The sequence below is a fragment of the Genypterus blacodes genome, unplaced genomic scaffold, assembly GCF_046128005.1.
Source record: "Genypterus blacodes isolate CSIRO-AG114 ecotype Tasmania unplaced genomic scaffold, CSIRO-AGI_Gbla_v1 ptg000007l_1, whole genome shotgun sequence".
Classification (NCBI taxonomy): domain Eukaryota; kingdom Metazoa; phylum Chordata; class Actinopteri; order Ophidiiformes; family Ophidiidae; genus Genypterus; species Genypterus blacodes.
In genome coordinates this window covers 2,663,015-2,683,047 of record NW_027466821.1, presented here as the reverse complement: position 1 = coordinate 2,683,047, position 20,033 = coordinate 2,663,015, and the positions used below count along the sequence as shown (strand labels likewise).

General features: G+C 43.0%; 3 protein-coding genes and 1 non-coding gene across 5 annotated transcripts; 1 reads left to right on the top strand and 3 right to left on the bottom strand.

Annotated features, from left to right (window-relative positions):
- Positions 1 to 30: 30 nt before the first annotated feature.
- cdkn1d (cyclin-dependent kinase inhibitor 1D) lies at positions 31 to 6,223 on the bottom strand. 2 transcript variants are annotated; one of them, XM_076151642.1, is made up of 3 exons: positions 6,055 to 6,223; positions 2,864 to 3,351; positions 31 to 2,757 (listed from the first exon to the last, which is right to left on the bottom strand). In XM_076151642.1, exons 1-3 carry the CDS (start codon positions 6,060 to 6,062, stop codon positions 2,705 to 2,707), a joined length of 549 nt encoding a protein of 182 aa, XP_076007757.1. In that variant the 5' UTR covers positions 6,063 to 6,223; the 3' UTR covers positions 31 to 2,704. The 2 variants fall into 2 exon arrangements, with proteins under 2 accessions (XP_076007757.1, XP_076007764.1); XM_076151649.1 differs by lacking the exon at positions 6,055 to 6,223 and adding an exon at positions 5,583 to 5,892.
- A 7,965-nt stretch (positions 6,224 to 14,188) lies between these two features.
- On the top strand, positions 14,189 to 16,650 carry LOC143002941 (suppressor APC domain-containing protein 1). The gene is made up of 4 exons (XM_076153357.1): positions 14,189 to 14,466; positions 15,355 to 15,522; positions 15,808 to 15,963; positions 16,457 to 16,650. The coding sequence occupies exons 1-4, from the start codon at positions 14,374 to 14,376 to the stop codon at positions 16,544 to 16,546; spliced, it is 507 nt and encodes a 168-aa protein (XP_076009472.1). The 5' UTR covers positions 14,189 to 14,373; the 3' UTR covers positions 16,547 to 16,650.
- trnav-cac (transfer RNA valine (anticodon CAC)) lies at positions 16,261 to 16,333 on the bottom strand. Its single transcript has one exon. It is a non-coding gene; the product is annotated as a tRNA-Val (tRNA).
- Positions 16,651 to 18,511: 1,861 nt separating the features above from the next.
- LOC143000900 (achaete-scute homolog 3-like) lies at positions 18,512 to 19,953 on the bottom strand. Its single transcript, XM_076150383.1, has 2 exons — positions 19,711 to 19,953; positions 18,512 to 19,636 (listed from the first exon to the last, which is right to left on the bottom strand). Exons 1-2 carry the CDS (start codon positions 19,740 to 19,742, stop codon positions 19,039 to 19,041), a joined length of 630 nt encoding a protein of 209 aa, XP_076006498.1. The 5' UTR covers positions 19,743 to 19,953; the 3' UTR covers positions 18,512 to 19,038.
- Between the last annotated feature and the right edge of the window lie 80 nt (positions 19,954 to 20,033).

Sequence of the window (20,033 nt, the reverse complement as noted above, 5' to 3'; positions counted from 1 at the left end):
CAAGCACGGCGGAAAAACGACATTACGTGATTCATGTCAGCATCGTTTATTAACTCTTTTATATTTTCAGCACACTATAGGACATTTACAATGAACAATATCAAACCCAACAGTGCACCAACAAACCAGCAATGAAATCTCTTTACTTTTTCTATACAAATATGTTTAACAAACGTTTATGATTCTGTTCCCATTACACTTACATTTCTTAAATGTTGGAAGGATACAAAAACCTGTATTAAATTATCAAAGAATTATTACAAATGTATACAAAGATTATCATTCATTCATGCATATACAACTGAAGAACACTACACTTTGATAGCTGCGACAGGTGAATCAAGAATGTAAAGTTTGCTCGGGCACAGTGAGGCACATTGCCAGGTTGCTTTGGAACTAACGGATCAAACTTGGCATTTATCTTTTTTATTTTTAGTTTATTTTCCCAGCAGGGACTCGAGAAAGAAAATTCTCTAAACTGTTTCTCAGTTTGTTTTTTCTCTTTATGAATACCACTAAAAAAAGAATTCTCTTGTCAACAAGTAGTGCAAAGATATAGTTTCAGAAAAAATACAATTAGTTAGTTAGAGCAAAACAAAGAGAGGGGAATTTATAATTACATCCCTACAAACATACAATACAAGATACAAACACAAAATAAGTTAATATAGACTTTGAACTTTTTGCCTCTAACACACAGCGTATAGGTGCACATACACACATACAGACACGTAGAAGCTCTGGAAAAAAAAACGGAAAATCATGTGTAGAACCATGAAAAAACAACAACAGCATGGTGTTAACATAATTGTGAAAGAATGTTTTCAGGCCCCATTTGTTTTTGCAGAGACTGAGGCGGCTGTTTCATGAAAGAGAGAGACGTAGAGACTTTTCAGAGGTAGATAGAGGCCACTTGTGTGAGCCGTCTTCGTGGGTCGTACCCTGTTAGAGACTGTTGTTCACTCTCGTGTTCCTTCGGCCCGTTTCCCGGCTCGGCCTGGGGTCTATTTCTGGGAAAGCTGTCGTGGCAAAGTGTGGCAGTGAGAGAGACAACAAAGGCGCTCTGACTCCCGCAGAGGGGCCAGTGTTTCCTGACACACTGACTCCTTTACCTGATGTGAAACTCAACACTGCACACTGAACCACGACGGCTCTTTACAACCACAGAATAAGTCTCCTCTTGCTTTAGTCTCTCTGTCTCTCTTGCCTGATTGTTATGTTCTTGCGCAATCTTTTTAAAAATCACTTTACGAGGTAGTATGAGTGGATTTATCCAGATTATGGCTTCTTATCCTAATACAACATGTAGGAAAGAAAAGTAGAAATGTCCTATTTAACACCAAAACTGTCAATTGAGCAGTTATGGCTCACTTAAAACTATAGAACTAGCGTTTGAAAGCATGTTGATATGTTAAAGGTCGGTCCAATTGACGTTTTAATCATTTTGATGGTGGGGTTGAAACCCTGCAGAGCCCATAACCGACCACTCATGCAGTAAACAGCAAGTGATTGGTCCGAAAACGTGTTTCTAATCAAATGGCATTGGAATTCTTTGGTTCAACTGCCTCAGCTGCCACAAAAGGTCATTTAACCAACACTCTCACACACAAACACTCACACTCCCACTACATACGTTTGCATATCTACAATGCACAGAGATAGAAATGTTATACAACTTCAATCTTCATATAAACCTTTTTTTAGGGGCTGAACCACTTTGGGTCTGTCTGAGCTGTGGCACAGTGATCAAATATGAACGCTACATTCCCTTCATACACAAAAGACGTCTTTATAACCCAAGACAAAAAAAAGTGGGAAACTGCTACATTATTAAAGCATCACGCTAATTTTCAGAGAAAGTGGCAATGGTGGAGTTCAGATAAGCCAAAATGACTTAAAGGCTACGGCTTGATTATTGGAATAATGGCAGCATTTCCGCGTCTTCCATGTTTATCTGTTTTTATCATTTGATTTCAATGACCTTTATCATTAACAATAAATAAAGTCACATATGAGGCATTACTAAGAATTGAAGTCCCTAGTGTACAGCCACAGCCATATTACCTCATGTTGAACCTCCACCGTTGACCTTTCACCTGTAGATAATCAGAGTCGCGCTGCCAATTTTGACCCTGGGTGACGCTTTGACCCCTGACCTGATTCGTACGGGTGAAAAGCTTTGGGGAGCAGTGGGGTGAGACTAAAGGCTATACGTGGTGAGACGCCCAGAAAAGCAACACATCTCATCCAAACATCTCAAGGGTTTGGCGAGAGGGGGCGGGGGGGAGAGGTCAAGCACTGAGGTCAGGACCCAGACGAACACTGATGCAAGCTCGTTTCCAAACACAATTAAACTCTTATAGAACTATTTCCTGTTATTTCCTGATAGAGTGCATTCAAAATCATTTCACAGTATAGTCAAAAGCTGAGAGAACAGTATAAGCTCAGGAAATATGTACAACATATTTACATAAAACCGTTTCTAAAGTATTGATCAACCGGGATAGTAATAGCTTCCTTGTGCTGAAACTTAAAGGTATGTGGTGTCAGGAGTTTTTAAGCTCATGGTGTGTGAGCTTCTCAACAGTCAGTTCAAAATTGCTACATATACACATTTGATGACATATCTACATGAGGTGAAGTGAAGAAGAATATCGACCACTAGGTGATCCTCCACTGGGTGTGAATGGCTGTGCTTCTCTACTCAAGAAGAGTCTTTGTAATGCAGAAGCCTCCTCTTCTTCACCCTGAAGAAATCTGAAGTGGACGAAGAGAAGAGATTGTCAGAATAACTGCAAACACCCATGGGATCATAGAAATCAAACGCAATCTGTTTTACAAATCTGTTTGGTTTCTGACTGACCTGTGATGGAAGCCTGTGGGCGTTTGCTTGGACGTTGGATGCAGTAGCTTCCCCTGGTGGTCACTTCGAAGTACTCATCCCCAGACGAGCTGCTGGGCGATGAAGGGCTCTCGCCTGATGACGAGGATGACCGCCTGGGGGTCTTCACCTTCAGGACTCTGGGTTGTGCCGCCCTCACCATGCAGCTGCGGTAGAACGCAGGCACGTCCTGACACCTGAGCTCCTCCCACTCTATGTTGGAGCCCTGCGCCGGTCGGTTATTCTGGAAGTCGAAGTTCCAGCGCTTGTTGGCCACCTCCACACTCATGCTGAGCAGCCGCTGGAAGTCCTCCTGCAGCTGCTGGTGGTCTACGGGCCCAAACAGGTTCCTCCGCACTGGCCCCACCTTCAGGTTCAGGGCTTCAATGCCCCCAAGGTGGGAGAGGTCTGCGTTGGATGCTGCAGCTGGTGCTGCCATTGATGTCGATGGAGGAGCCATCGCCGTGTCCCTGTCAGGAAAACAACAGAGAAAAGGTGAGACAAAGGCCAGAGGGTGAGTGTTGGTTCTGTTAGGCCTGCAGAGTTTCAACTAGGTGTGATCTGGGTTTTACTGGCGCAGATTACATGCAGGCATAAAAGCTATTAAGTGTTACAAATCCCCCCACACATGCAGTCACACACACACACACAGCAGTATCTGCCTTGTTGGGTGCCCTTGTCGTTTTATGTGATCAAATCCACGTGCGCCCTGACCCACTGAGTAATTACTTCAGCTACAGGCACCTGAGTGAGTGAACACCAAATAAATCACCAGCAACACTCATGACCAAATGAGTCTCCACCTGTTCTGGTGCTGAGCTGTCAAAGGTCAACAGTAAAGGTCAAGCGGAGAAAAGGACCTGTGAAATCCACTCAGGAGGAGTGTTTTTCACCTGGCTGGGAAAACTATAATCCCCGCTGTGCTCTGCCACATTCAATTAGAGGAACGCTGTTGAATCCTAGGAATGGAGCCTATACTGTTCATGTCAGTGAGGATTAACCATGCGTAGCTTTAACACAAGTTATCTTTGAATTTCCTGGCATAATAACATCAGAATTTCTAGTATTTTTAAATAAATGTTGGATAATATTCAACCAGTTGTTCCCTCATGTTTGGCCTCCTGGAACAGCATTTTACCCACCAGACGAACTGCTCTGTGTTTTCTTTATCTGTGTGTATGCAGGCAGTGAAGGAAGGTGTGGACCTGTCAACTCCTGATATCATTTGTGTGAGATGTACGGTTGCTACGACTACAAGTAGGCTGTATTTGTTTGATGCGATAAGCTGTTATATTTAGGACATATCAGGTGACACTGTTTAAAGTCTTGCGTTTTGCTGCTCTTACTATAGTTTTTAGAAGCAAATTCTTTATATCTACATTATTCATATTTTAAAATAAGCCCTTGATGAAACTATAGTTATTTTATTTGACATACATTACAAAATTGTTGCATTGTCAACATTGAAGTCAAAAGTGGGACTGATGTACGTATTGGTTTTGTTAGTATTAACTTCAATACTAGAACTGTAAAAACTGAATATTATAATCAAATTACTGTACTTCAACTTCGTTTAATGAATGCTAATGCTAAAAAAGTGCCTTCTAAAAAAAGCAACCACATGAACACTATGCCTCATTATGCTGGTAATTCCATTATGATGTTAAGGATTCAGTCATGTGGAGACTCGGAGCTCAGCAAGAACCAACACACACACACACACTCCAGGATCAACCCTGGAAAACACTTTAGACAGGGCTGAGTGCAGAGCTGTGTTAATTGCGCAATTGCTTGAAATCTACAGAACACAAAACGCACTTTCATGGCTCAATTACCCTTCGAATTTCCGATGTCTGCGAACCATAAACTGCTCCAGATTATCACCTATATAAGTTACATTTACAATAAAAAAGTACTATATTAAAAAAAGTACATTATCTCCTTCTAATTGTTGGTTAAATAGTTTTCTATCTATCTAACTATTTTATAGTTTTAAGCAATACAACTTCAACTTTCTGGTCGAAATTACGTTACATAAGTACCGAGTTACTTTTCGCGGGAAATAAATCTGCGTCATAGTTGTGGTGCCACCGCCAGGGCCGAGCCTCTGCGAGTGAAAGTTGTTTGCGTCGATAATGCAGTGGGCGCGGTATGCAGATCAGGTTTCCACCCTGATCGGTGTCCCCTCTTCCAGGAAAAACACCCTGTCATCTCCCTCCCTAACATCACTCAAAACCAGGAAAAAAAACACAGATTCTAATCGACACTAACATGATTAAACTTCAATTGTTAGGTGAAAAGTCAGTTGAAGAGCGTAAAAACACGAATTCGGTCCGGTTTGGAACATCTGACGCAGTTACATTTCATGCGCAGGATGTGGGTTAATGAGATGCGACACACAAACAGCTCACATCTTCTGGCAGGGCACCAAACACGCCGATTACACAACACAGCCAGACATGCACAACTATTTAAACCACGACAGACAACAGCAAAATGACACTTGTTTACACTTTAAGCGTTTGAAAAGTTTGATATGTGCGATAAGCGGACTGTCAAGATGGAGAACTCCGCACCCTCTACAAGAGCACCAGCTTCAACTAAATCCATTAAAAAACGGGGGGGAAACAAGCGATATTTGATGAGAATGTATACAAGATAAGCAACAACAAGATGAAAACATGTTATTTGTTCCTCTCACCATCAGCGTCGGACAATTCAAAGTTATTTTCAAGTTTTTTCGCCTCAAGCGTTTCCAGCCAAAAGCGACGCAACGGTCCTCTGGAGTAAAATGTCCCTGACAGCCCCGTAGAAATACACGGACTCAGGTGGAAAGGTTTGAGAAGACACTGTCCACGGGAGCTTTTTGGTCTGCCTCTGTCCCTATCAGTGACTTGTTTGTTATGAACTTAGAGGACAGACAGAGGGGGACGTCCTACTACATTCAGTCACGTGGTTTCCATCAAAACAGTTACGAAGGCGATTAACAATATTATCCTGATTTCATGTGTGACAAGTGAACACATCACCATCTTCAATGACGTCCCAGGAGCTAAAAGTTAGTAGGCAAGCGTCCAAAATCCAAAACAGAAAAAACAAAATAAAACATAAATAATAAGTGTAATGTGTTTCCTAAAGGTGTTTAAAGTGAGAGAGAAAAAACCGTTTCTTACCTTTTCATAGTGAAAAACACACAAAGTTTCCCCTCCACTTCTGGATTGCTGTTGCTGCTGCCTCTCTTCGCGGCTTACTGCTTGGCTTCTCCCCCTGGCCGAGCACATGTAGGTCAAGTATCTTGGCAATGGCGGCCATTTCCACTTCTATCCGAAAATGTGACATACATTCTCGTGTAGCTCTTGCATCACGTATTGTACTGGCACCGCGCCCACCAGCCCAAGTCACGTTGAATTGCAACGTGACTTGAACACCCCTTCAACTCCATTTTAACTCATTCTTCCCTCTCTTTTTTTCTGCCCCAGATTTACCACAGCCATGTTTGTGTGACCGAGTTTTGAAGTGGGGAGATACAGTTATTACTTCTGTGACCAAGACTATTAAGAATTAATCATTAGGTTATTTTTGGGACTATTGAGCTATTTCTCCTCAACTGGCATCCCAATCAATGCATGATCTTTTGACCCTTTAACAAACACTTTCTAACAATTTGAATTTGAATGAAAAGAGCTATAAATGTAATAGTGTTTGATAGTCTAAGTAAAGGACTCATCTGTGTGTAGAGTGTGCATTTGTGTTCAATAGAAATAAGTGAAAGTGCTACTTTTGGTTTATATCAAGGTCACACATACAGAACTCTGACAGATTAGATTATGAAAATGAAAACATCAGAATACATTTAATGATTTACCAACCACTCGAAACTAATTATCTGCTTGTGTTTTCCCTCCATATTTTGACAATTTGGAATTAGAATTCTGTCGAGTTCTAATTTACTGAATCTCTAATACTAACATCATGGCTTATTTTGTGAAAAAACCTTCTTTTCACTGACTTTTGCAACATCTTTCTTAGCTTTTTCTGAATGATGCTATGTGGGCTCTGCTCATTACATCACCTTTACTTCACATTTGTGTGGATGCCCTATTATGACATGCTGTAGGTCCTCCTTTTCTATTGCAATTGTGAACTCCATTCTTTTCTATTACTGCAACAAAATGTTACATCTTGTTGAAGCATCCTTATTGTGGCATATGTTTTCAGTGACATTGTGTATGAGTCATATGAGAGGCCTGTAAGGTGGCTGACACCCCGGGTCAGAGAGGTTATTCCAGGTTTTTAACAGATTTACTATATATACACACTAATCAGTGTGACTGTTTAATACTCACAATGGCTTTTCTGTCCAAATACTGCATATGGAGGACACGTTTCAGCAGCAGCCTAGGAGATGCGCTGGTTGTCAAAGAAGGTAGTGACAGTCACGGGACAGCCATTGTGTGTATGTGTGTGTATGTGTGTGTGTGTTTGTGTGCTTTGTGAGACATAACCTTGCCTAAATACGTCACCACTATGGAATGCAGCGAGGTTAGAAATAGCTATTTTCACTTTGGGGCTTAGCCCAAATTCAAGGCAGTTGTGCGCAAGGAAAACAAATTCCCCAGATGATCTCACACACCTGCTTATACTTATATAATAAATTTGTATATATTTTTCTAAGCGTCGTTGTACTCAAAATTTGATTTTAAAAAATCCATCCAAGTAAATCTGAATATTGGATTAGATTTAAAAAATATTCTGTCCTACATCCTCTTGGGAAATGTTAATGCTAAATGGAGCTGAATAAAGTTACTATTTTAGGTCTTTCCCATGCTGATACATAATAGTACTATGCTTCAAATTCTAATTATAAAGCTGGTGGCCCAGATCCCTAATTCCCTGCTAATCTGTGTGTCAAGTGGCCTTTTATGTGCTGTCATATTTGAGTCAGACAATGAGGCCTCAGTAGCAAGATCCCTCTTTGTTTGTCAGTCGCTGCCCTGTATTTACATTCAGTTTATTCTTCCAAAATAAAATCCTAATCATCCTCTTGTTGACACCCTGTTGTGTTTTTTGGCATGCGTGTGTCCCACCCTCTTAACCTTAATCCCGCTCATTCTGTTGTCAGTGCGACACTGTAATTGCTGGTTATACATATGTCAATAAAGCCTATTGTCTTCACTCCACGGTCAGCGCCCTTTGAATACATAAACAACAGTTACATAGTACAGTGTGACCCTTTGTCAGTGTCATCATATAATTAGGATTGTAAGCAAAAGGTTGCAGGCATTGATTCAGTTCAGACTACATCTATCATGTGTACACCTAATGCTTTATTTTCTGTTTCAGTGGAGTATATAGGTTGCAGGTTGGTGTCACATAGGAAGAGAGGAGGTTCAGAAAGCAGCAGATGGGACGGACAAACCAAACTTTGAAACTGGGACTGTGGTCCTGAGGATGCTGTGCCGTGTTTCTGAGACTGGAACATGAGTGGATACTGTATGTGCCACGCTGCAGTTTCAATTCAGCAGGAAGTTTCTGTAGTGAAGAGGAAGCCGAGATCTAACGAAGACGGCAGACAAACAGGAGAGGAAGCTCTCGCTGCACAGGTGCTGTACGGGGATTTCCGCGGCCTTGCTCTAACCCTCAGCTGAGGAAGTGAACTCTGGAAATCACTCACCACAGACAGTGGTTGTTTGCACCAATCATAAATTACAGACATCCCACAACCAATCACAAGCCAAAAGAAGTCTTGGCGTATGGAAAATAGAAAATAGCAAAGAATAAATGCAAGCGAGGGAAGCAAAAGAAAACCAAATTCTGACTAAATGAAATTTTTGTGTGTCTGTGTCTGTGTGCATGTCTGTGTCTGTGTCTATGTCTGTGTCTGTGTCTGTGTCTGTGTCTGTGTGTGCGTGTGCGTGTGCGTGTGCGTGTGTGTGTGTATGTTTCATGTCGAGGCAAGCTTTCAATCCAGGTCAGCGTCTGCCTGCTACTGCTGATTTAGTAACCAGAGGGAGTTGGATTGTTTCTGTGTTTTTTGTCTATGTGATGGAAAAATTATATAACCCCTCCAAGCAACTTATATGTATCTGTTCACACACACACACACACGCACAAATGCATGTTGGTACATGTAGCGATAATGATCTAACCTAATGCAATCTGTGCATAACCAAGAGTAACACACGTGTGTGGATGCAACGCAGTTTGGGAGTGCGGTCAATTATTTACCCGATATGAGCACTGAGTGGGGAGTAACTGATTAGCAGGGAACAGGGAACTTAATGTGTGTCAGAATGGCTTGCAGCCGAACACACCCACAAACACATACACATACGCATTGAGTACCTAATGGAAGGAGTTTCCAACATTCACCCAGCTGTAGGGGCCACAGGTGGGGTTGTGGGTTTTTTAGGGAGGGGGGTGGATGTGAGTGTTTTTGTGGGGTGTTTTCAGTGGAGGAGGAGGAGGGTCTGCAGAAGTTGGGGTGAAGGGAGGCAGCTTGCTGGCAGCTGGATATTGTCAGGGGTTCACCAGGGGAGCTTGTGTGTCAGGGTGAATGGGTTTAAGATGAAATGTGCCTGAGGAGACCCTGACTCACTGTTTGTTTTGGGGGCCCTCAGGGGGGCTGATGTGGGGGTTGTGTAACATACAGATTGGCTTCTCAAATGTATTTTTATGTGGAGGACTGCATGCGCTGTATTTGGTAATGCACGCCCCTGCACTTTTTATCTGCCTATTTAAAGTCATTTCTGTTCTTTTCAGAGCAGCACCTTATGCTGCGTGGCGATAACCATCCCGCGCTTTGAAATATTGTTTTTTCACAGAGTGTTGTAAGTGTTTGGAGGCGTGGAGAGAGAGAGGGAAAGGTAAGGGGGAGGGGGTCGGAGGGCGGGGCGAGGGTGTAAATTGATCCTTTGTTTTCGTCTCTACATATGTGTGTGAGAGGGACGGCTCATGACTTTGGGGCAAATTCAATGTCAAAGTTAGAGAGAAAGCAGAGACTTTCAACATATAGGGCAGTTTATGCACGATAAAGTATATGAATAATTATGGTTTAATTTATGGTAACAGTTTACATGTACACCCCCAAAGTCAAACAGTGACTAGAATCTTATCTGTGTTTCGGTTCCGCACGGTGAGACAAGTATGAAGGACACTAATAAACTTAATTCTCTATCAAATATACTGTATCTGCCATCCAGGGTCTGTTTCTGCTCTGCACAGCTGAGGTGAAAAGGTGGTGTTCTTCAGCTGATGTGTTTTGGCCCTTATCTCACATCTGGGGAAACATCTGGTTTGCATCTGGCCCCTGCCCCGTAGTTCTGTAGTACTGGGGGCCTGTGCGTGAGCGTGACAACGTACGTGTTTGTGTGAGTGAGCGTGGAATGTATTTGTGGATTTGGACTTGAGTGCGTGACTGGCTGGCTGAGTGGATGAATGAAGGAGGGAGGTCGGAGAACGAGGGAACGGGCAGGTAAATTACAGCGCTCAGCGCTGGAGAGAGATGTGTGTGTGTGAGTGTGTCCATATGATTGTGTTACCTGGCCAGCAAAGTTAAATCACTCACCTATATGTTGTTGTCCTAAATTACAGGGATTAGAGGGGAGGACAAGGAAAGGCTTCTAATTTTTCAGGGGCTCGGTATTCTGAATCCCTGCACTAGTAGCCCATGGTATTGACGGTAACTGGGCCAGCTGGTTCTTGGCACAGCTCGAGTTATGCAGCAGCGTGCTTCTTGTGAACCTGTCACGGAGATGGACGCTGTAAAAAGTGAGCCAAAACGAAGCTCAACGCCTTTCTCACGGGAGACATTTTGACTTGTTATAGCAAGGGAAGCGCAGGTGGAACTAATAACATTAAACACAGCTTCGTTCCACGTAGCTGTGCCACTGAGCCAGCCTAGGATACACCTAAATGGAATGCAGCCATATTATAGAGGATTGTACTTTGTAATTTTGGAGTTCCTTCCTAGATCCAGTACAGGAATTCGGTACTAAGGACAAAAATGTGAGTAGCATTTATAAGGAGGCCCCGTGAGAGAAAGAGAAACCTTTCATTCCTGAGTGTGTGTGTGTGTGTGTGTGTGTGTGTGTGTGTGTGTGTGTGTGTGTGTGTGTGTGTGTGTGTGTGTGTGTGTGTGTGCGCGTGCGCGTGTGCGTGTGCGTGTGCGTGTGTGTGTGTATTGTGTAAGGGCGGTTACAGGTCTACATAGGATTCCTCAGGGCTATGATTTGGAACAGTGAGCCTTGAGTGTCTAGCGCTGGCGTAGGCTGCAGAGTGGAAGGGAGTGTCTGGCTTTGAGCGGGAATAATGTCTCACTTCTGCTCTCAATGAGGAGCTGTGATCAGGGGGACGCTGCTGTTTACTTACATGGCTTTGGGGTTTCAAGAACCGTGTGTGTGTGTGTGTGTGTGTGTGTGTGTGTGTGTGTGTGTCGCTGTAAGAGCATGCCACTGAATGCCTTGTGTGTTATTTTCATTCTCAGCAGTTGTAAAAGTATGTATGAAAGTAGTGGCGACACAGAGAGAGAGAGCATATACGCCTTGTGTACATGTGTGTATATGTGTATATGAGCGAGTGAGACAGGAAGCAACTCGGGGCCCATTCTCCACCACAAAGTAGGAGTAGTGACAAAATAGAGTCTGTGTAAGGGGAAACAGGCAGTGTGAGTACATGTGATTGTTAACAGCTTAAATATGCGACCTATTTACGTTTTCTCATATGGTGTATTAATGCGTCTACACCAACTTGGTGTGTTTAGGGTCAGTTTTCACCTAATGGGCCCTCAGTAGAAGTCAACATCATCCGTCTTAAAGCAAAGTAGCCCTGTTGGTCCTCTACCTGGCAGCATTCTCCAACGTTTTCTTGGGAATCCCAAAACATTTCCTAAACAGGTTGGATATATAATTCCTGCAGCATATTCTGAGTCTGCCCCGTGATCAGACACACACATGGATGCATACTGATTAGATGCCCAGACCTCCTCCACTGTCTCCTTGGGAGGCATGTGAGTTCTCCTCGGATCACTGAGGATCTTTCTTCTTGTGTCTCACTCACAGTAACATAGAACCTCTCTTGTATCTGTATTTCTTCTTCATTGTTATGGGGAGTGCTGTGCTTCACTTTGGTGAGGATTACGTAACGCCTTCTGTAGCAGAGGGTAATGGGTTCTCTGCAGTTTCCCGCTTCAGACACTGTGGAGCAGCATACAGTCATTCAGCTGCAGCAGCCTAATCCTGTGTTTTCACGGGATTCCTGTCAAATGACCTCAAGGTTTGACCAACTTCAGCTCGTGACTACAGAAGAAACACTGACCCCCAAAAACAAGTCTGAATGTACAATAGCTGTGCTTTATGTAAAAACCGTGTAAGGCTTTGTAATCCATTTTAAAGGAGCATTTACAGGCTATAAACCATGACCATGTAAATACAATAATTATTCATTCATTTATTTTCCATTTCCAAGAATGACTCAAATCGTAACACACAGTTTAGTACAACTGTTGGAAACTGTTGACATACTTTTGAGGAACCCTACGATCTGGTGCTCCATTGTCTTGCGCCACCTGGTGTTTCTAAAAAGCTACATCATCTTGCTCTATTTAAACACGTAACCAAACTGTCAGTTCTGAATCGGCCCCTCAGCTGTAGCATGTAGCGCATACTTACAACTCCCTCTGCTGGTGACTAAACAGGACTGCAAGTTCCACCTATCAGTCAAAGATAGCAGGAACAGTAACAGTGCACGTAATGCTTCTGTCAGATAAGGACCACCTATCTGCAAATGTGTTTTGATTGTCAAAGGTCAAACAGTGGATAATTGTATTTTCTTTACAGTACAGCAGTGGGGTGATGGGTGGGAGTCACCCGGCTCACAGGAGGCCTCATATTGACATTGTCAACCAGGGAGGCTCCATTAACCACAACCACACCCTCTGACTAATCAAACAAGAATAAGCTTTTAATGTGTATCACCCTGTCAGTTGCTTATTAAAAGCTTCAAAGCAACATGTTATAGATCTAAATCTAAATCAAATGAGCAAGGTGGCACAATAAATGTTTAAGAAATAAAGTAATAGTTTACACTGCAGAGCTCAGAATATAGAGAAGGTATAACTTCTTGTAGATATAACTTCACATTCTCCCTTCTTAGTGTAAACTGCAGTATTACATTGATCATTCTAATGTGGATTTCTGCTGGGAGTGCCATGCTAAGCAATTTGACCATAGGCAGCGATAAAACAAAAAGATTTTCTGTGTTGGGATCTAAACTCATATTGCTGATAGTCTGATAGTCAGTGTTAATGTCAATACACTGTGCTGTAATCTATGAGCTCCAGTCTGTACTCACCCTGCACTGCTTTCACAACCACAGTGTTACCTAAACCTGTAAATCTTTGTTTTCTGTTTGTCTTGACAGCCATACAGTAGCTTTAATGTCCACAGGTGCATAATACACACCTCTGCACTTGTGGAGTGTGTGATCCAGGTTTTGTCACATTCCAGCAAACATGTTGGAACACAGTTCTTCTACACCTAAAGAGAGGAATATCTCACACACTCTCCTCCAGCAGCTCCTACAGAGGAATGTCAAGTTTTGACTTTAGCTGGAGGGAATTGACATGGTTTCACTCTGTTCTGAGAAAGTTCATGCCGTGGGCTTGCAAAATCTGAACAGAACTCAGTGGATGAATTCAGAAATGCACTGGTAAAACACTGGTAGACATGACAGGAGGACACAGGTGTCACATATGACGGTTCAGGACTGACACCTGAGTCCTCCTGTCAAAACACACTACTTACTGTCATGTCATGCTAAACTTGTTTCTCTGAATTTAGTAATAGTTTGTAAGAGTTTATGAATATGTGAATGAAGCAGAATGTAGCAAACATTTTACTAATATGATTTCTATCCACTCGACTCAACTGTTTTTCATCTTTTGTTTCATCCTGTGATGTCATGTTTCAAACCCTCTCCACCCCATTCCTCTGTGTGTGTGTGTGTGTGTGTGTGTGTGTGTGTGCGTGCGTGCGCGTGCGCGTGTGTTTGTGTGTGTGCGTGTGCGTGTGCGTACATGAGTGCGTGCGTGCGTGCGTGCGTGTGTGCGTGCGTGCGTGCGTGCGTGCGTGCGTGTGTGTGTGTGTGCGTGCGTGCGTGCGTGCTTGCGTGCGTGCGTGCGTGCTTGCGTGCGTGCGTGCGTGCGTGCGTGCGTGCGTGCGTGTGTGTGTGTGTGTGTCCATGTCGATTAACCAGTCATGGCAGCACCATGTGGAATTTTTCATTAGCTCACCCTGGGGGCACCATGCTGTTTGTGCTGCTGCTATAGCTGTTTTTTCCCACCTCTCTCTCTCTCTCTCTCTCTCTCTCTCTTTCTTTCTCTCTTTGGTTTCAGCCAGTCGGGAGCACCAGGCTGTCAGCTGTCAGTTAGCTGTTTTGTTGTTTGTTGGCGAGTCAGTTGTATGGGGCAGTAGTAGCTGTCAGTAATTCTCTCTATGGCCTGTCGCTCTCCAGCCTCCTACACAGTGGTCATCATTCCCTTTAGGACCAGCCTGTACAGCGTGGACGCACTTCGCTTCTACTTATGGGTGAGGTGGTGTGTGTGTGTGTGTGTGTGTGTGTGTGTGTGGGGGGGGGGGCTGCAGAGGGTGATACAGGTGTGTATGTGTGTTTTGAAAAGTAGAATAGTCATGATCCTTATCAGTTACACCTCAGGATGTTTCCCCTGTGTTGATGTTTCTTAGCAGCACATGTACAGAACAGTGTTTTACAGTTGTTTACTTGTTATCAGAACAGTTCACGTACAGACCTGTCAGTTCATGCAAGATTTGACGGTTGGTGATAAACGTTTTTTAATTAGTTAATAAGCTTTACTGTAGGCTTCTCTTCTGTGTTTCCTTTGTCACATTTAGTAGTAACGCGCCTTGAAAAGAGAAACAAATCCATCATTTAACATTATAAAGTAAAGGATCACGTCTGATTAAAACACTCATTATATAATTATAATAAGTATTACAGCTAGTAAGTATATTATATCATTAGTATTAAATCAAAAATGTTGACATATTCTAAGGTTACAGAAAATTCATGTTGTCACGCTGTTGTCGGTCATGTTCCCATCTTTTTCCATTTGTGGGTGTTGTTTTGGAGCGTCATGCAGTGACACATTCCCACATGTCCAGTCTGTCCTTCACATCTTCCTGTTAAAGGCTGAAAATAGACAGATATCCAGCACTACAAGGAATTGATACATAGTGGTGTGATTATGATCCCCATCAAATGCACCTAACTGGCAATTACCAAAAACACTTTTGAGGTTCCAATTATGTAACAATGTAACAAAAGTGAATTTGAAAGTGCTAATCTCCTGTCCTGATATATATTATATATCATTATATATTATATATATAATTTAGCTTTTGCGCTTTTAATCAAACTGAGAGGCGACACTTCATGTTGTGTTTCTCATGTTTCAGATTAAGCATATGAAGGATCTGGAAATGGAGAAGGATGCCCTGTGGTGTGGTCTGGATGTTCTGGAGAAGGCTCGTCTTTGGTACCTCCACCGTTTGGTGGAGAATAGAACCCGACACGCCAGTGTTGAGGCCAAAAATGTGCCTGACAGACAGGATGGGACATCAGAGGTACAGTAAGGGACGAAGGACAGCCATGCCAACATACTGTATCTTCCTCCTTCATAAGAATTCAGCAGCTATCAGAACGCAAAGATAAGTTTAAAATAAATGTGTTAGCAATCACCCCTGGTCTGTAACTGACTCATACAGGAGTTGTGTGAAATCTTGGTCATAAGGTCAGACAGGGAGTGGAAGGTGTGCCTAGTATTCAGATTTAGGAATTCAACCATGACCCAAACCAAAGCTACAAAATGAGTCTCTAACTGCCCTGTCTGCCTGCCTGCCTGTCCTCAGTCATTGTCCTGCCTGCTGAGGTCTTGTATCCAGCGGGTGAACGGATCCCTGGGCACTGTAATGTCTGACCCCACTGTAACCAGCAGCAGCAACCATTCCCTGCTTGATGCGGTGGAAGACAGCGACCTCCGGTGGCACAACGCGGTACTGACTCAGGTGAGGATATTGACGCCCCTCTTTACGTCATGGCTTCTTGTACTTGTAAGTGTAGTCAGTTTAAGTTAATAGCTTGAAAAACTCTTGGCACAGTGTGGACTTCACAGGCTGAAGTGACAGTGATATGCTTCTGTGTGCCAGATTTCGAACTGCCAGAGCCTGTCAAGCTCGTCTGTCATTACAGATGAAAGCTTGCCGTCTTGTGGCAATTAAAGGAGGAGAATGAGTGTTTAGCTCTGTTCCACAACAGGGAATGCCTCATTTTAAAAGAATTGGGGGGGAAAAATCGAGTAAAGATGTTTCCGCCCGGTTTCGAACCGGGGACCTTTCGCGTGTGAGGCGAACGTGATAACCACTACACTACGGAAACTGATGTCCTTCATTGCCAGATATCAAATTATATAATGTCCCCCACAGAGTGGGGTGTGTCGATAACATGTATTTAAAACATTTGAAACGCGTCATGTTGTGTTATATGTGCCGTCTTTTGTAGGAAGTGACGGATAAGAATCGACGGATCTCCATGTTGGAACTTGAGAAAGACGCTCTTCTGCACAAGCTGGATGAGCTGCAGGCCTGCTGACACGTGCATATGGGGGCAAATGCAAACGCGCGCGAGCACACACACACACACACACACACACACACACACATGCTCTCCTACAAATCCATATGTCACAGCTGTTTCCAGTCAATTTGTAAATATGTATTTAAATGAATAAATTACATTAATAATGCACATAGATTGTGGTTGTGTGGTTTTTCCAATACTGTGAACGAGTTTATCTGGATGGTTGTTGTTTCATTATCGATTTTATACTCATGAGTCAGTCAGTGACCTTACATGAACCCTGGCATGCTGTAACTTCCCAGTAACTCAACATGAGTCATTGTTGTAATAATCCTGTCAATGTAACTTCCTCATAATTGTTTACTAAATGTAAGGCCTGTAATGCCTAAAATATGCCTGTTTATTTGTGTATTTTGCCTCGTGAAGATGTTGAAGATGCCCAAATGTACAGTATTGAGTTTTGTTGGGATACAGAGTGCGGCCCAGCATCATTGTGTGACTGTAACCATCAGCATTTCTTCCATTTCCGTCTCTGGATATGGGCTTTCTGTCTCAACACGTCGCAGCTCCTTTCCCGGTGGTCCCACACTGATCTTACCTCAACTGATAATCTTTATCTGGCTTACTCATCAAGGTTTTCTTTCTCGTTCTTACACAAACACACACACAAACACACATACACACAGCATTGTAGCATTGTAGAATTAAGAATATCAATGGGCTTCATTTTCAGCCCTGTAGAGAACATGTGAATCATGCATGCGTAATCAGATGATGCCTTCATTTCAGTTGTAAGTTCCCATTTCTATCGAATCAAATGGATCTATTTATACACTGACAGCGAATAATAACAAAGCTAATATTTTCTTTGCCCCTCTTGTTATTGTCCCTTCCTCTTTGATTTGTTTTACATATTTCATTCTTTTCCTATCCTAAATCAGAATCTTAGTGGCGCATGTTTGTCCTCAGGGTGCATAGAGCAGTCATTGTGGCCGAGTGTGTGTTTACTCCGGGGCGATGGAGGCCCTGTGTCTGCATGTCTGTTTGGGTAGGATGCTGTGGTTGTTGTTGATAGAATTAAAGGGGAAACCATGTATAAGGGCATGTTTTTGTCCTTGTTACCTATTTAAATTTTACATAGTAAATGCTTCTGATAGTTACAGAAGATTACACTTGTGCGTGAAGTGAGGTTGAATTCCGGCACAGGTAACCACTTATAATACAAAAGAAATAAAAGTTCTTCTACCTTTCAATATTTTTAACATCCTGCTCCAATATAACAAAGCACAGGGCTCCATGCTTGCCAGGAATCTGTGCAGAAATCCGATTAGAATCAGAGTGTGTGCATGAGGAAGGAAAACATCCATTATGGCAGAGGCTTTCATTTAAGTAGCTGCATGTTCCCTATCTTCACAGTGCCACTGAACCATCAAGCCCAGGGTACCAGCACTTATAATTACAAGGTCGAATTCACACACAGCACAGTCAAACGCCTTTTGTTGATGGCATGTCATGCTTTTGCCATTCTTCCTTACCTGTATGGTTCACTTCCTCTGCTCTGCTGGTCTCCCCAATTCCTATTACTTGTATACAATATCATGTTTTTTTATTTGGGGTTTTGGAATGAGAGAAACGTGGGCGCTGATTCCGTGCAGGTCTGCGGAAGTGGGAAGCATAAACAAACAAATAAATGAGAAAGAGCTAGGTGTTTCTTCTGAGTTTCCTCTTGCAGGGCTGAGGGCTCCCTGATAAATACATTCCTTAAGATATTAGGAGAGGGAAAAACTTCCTGAGCACCCCCAGGTACAGGAGGTCTTTGAAGAGCACTCAGATATCTAAAAACAAGAGATTTGCTTCAGGATTGACAAATGGTGTTCACATGTGACGCTTAGTTCACAAAACATGTACACTTTCATACAGTATCATCTGAAACAGATGGAGAATGTGACACTGCAATATTGAATATTTATTTCCACATGGATTTGATAATATCAGCACTGAAATCTGCACAGAATGTGGGGTGAAGAAGATGTGGAATTATGGAAAGATCCAATTATATGACATAAGTAATACAACTGCAGAATGGCCATTTAACAGTTGATCTCTTCTTACTGAACCTTTTAACACTATAAATTGAATTTTATATTGATTCATAAGTTTGGAGGTGGGCCCACTGTTCCACATACCCACACTGCCTGTGTTAATGTTTTAAATACTGTTTTGTTTTTTGTTTTTTGTATGAGTTCTAAAAGTCACACCCCTTCTAAAGCATCTGGCTGTGGCTGCCCCACTCACTCAATCAATCAATCAATCACATTTTCTTTGCCATTATGTAGAAACACAAATGCTACTGACTTTTAATACTACAATCTCAGCATCTCTTCATCAGACAGTATGTAATAAACATCACCATTGTTTCACCATATCCTGCAGTCACAACCTGCCATGCGTAAAAGGCAAATCGTGCGCATTTGTCACGTTATTGTTCTTACTGTATCTTCCCGTCAAACTGGCATTTTAATACAATTAGAAGAACAATCAGCTGGTTGCAGAAAGTCTGTAATGTTCTCGTAAACACCGTCTCCACAGCCGCTGTGTCTGGTTTTGGTTTCCCCAGTGATACACTCCCTCCTCTGCGGCAAGTGCGATCTTTCCTGCGCCTCTCCAAGCGACATCTCCACCCCGGGCCCGTTGAGCTCCAGCAGGCTCTGCAGGTGTTTGATATAGTCAATAGCCGCTCGCAGAGTCTCCACTTTGCTGAGCCGCTTGTCCTCTAACTCCGGCGGCAGATGCTCCCTAAGCCGCGCGTAACCTTCGTTTACGCAGCGCACCCGGTGCCGCTCCCTTTCGTTCCTTTTCCGGATGAACGCAGGCTCGAAGGTGTAATCGCACACACCGAGGTGTCCGTGGAAGGGGAAATAGGATAAACGTCTATAAGGTAACCTCTGGTCCGGGTGCGCCGCATCCAGGTGGAATGGAAGTCCAATTCGAAGTGCATCCTTGTAGTGCGCTCCGGTGCCATCCATGGAGATGCCGTGGAGCGCCAGCGGGGAGACATATGCAACATGCTCCATTAAGTCTTTGCCATGACAGGACATCTTTCTAAAAACAAACACGTTTAAGATTAAAATGTGGGAATGCAGAAAAATCAAGTTCCTCATAATCATTAGACTTACCCGCTCCCAGGCTCTCCACAAACATTTCGCATTTTATACGACAGCTTCCTTCTTAGTGTAGCCACTTTGGGATTTAATATGTCGAGTGAGACAGTCCTTTATGTTTAGCCTTTATTTGTTGAGGGATTTGCCAAATTTCAGACTGTGACAATCAAAGCTGGAGCCTGTTGTGGTTATGAGTTTTAAGTAGTGGGTGTGATTTGGGGCGGAGATGCAACCATATCCCTCTCATGAAGATAAAATGTTTAGTTCCACAGAGAGTGTGGCGCAATTCTCAGTGTTCACACAAGGTTATAGGCAAGAGGAATACTCGTTAGACCAAC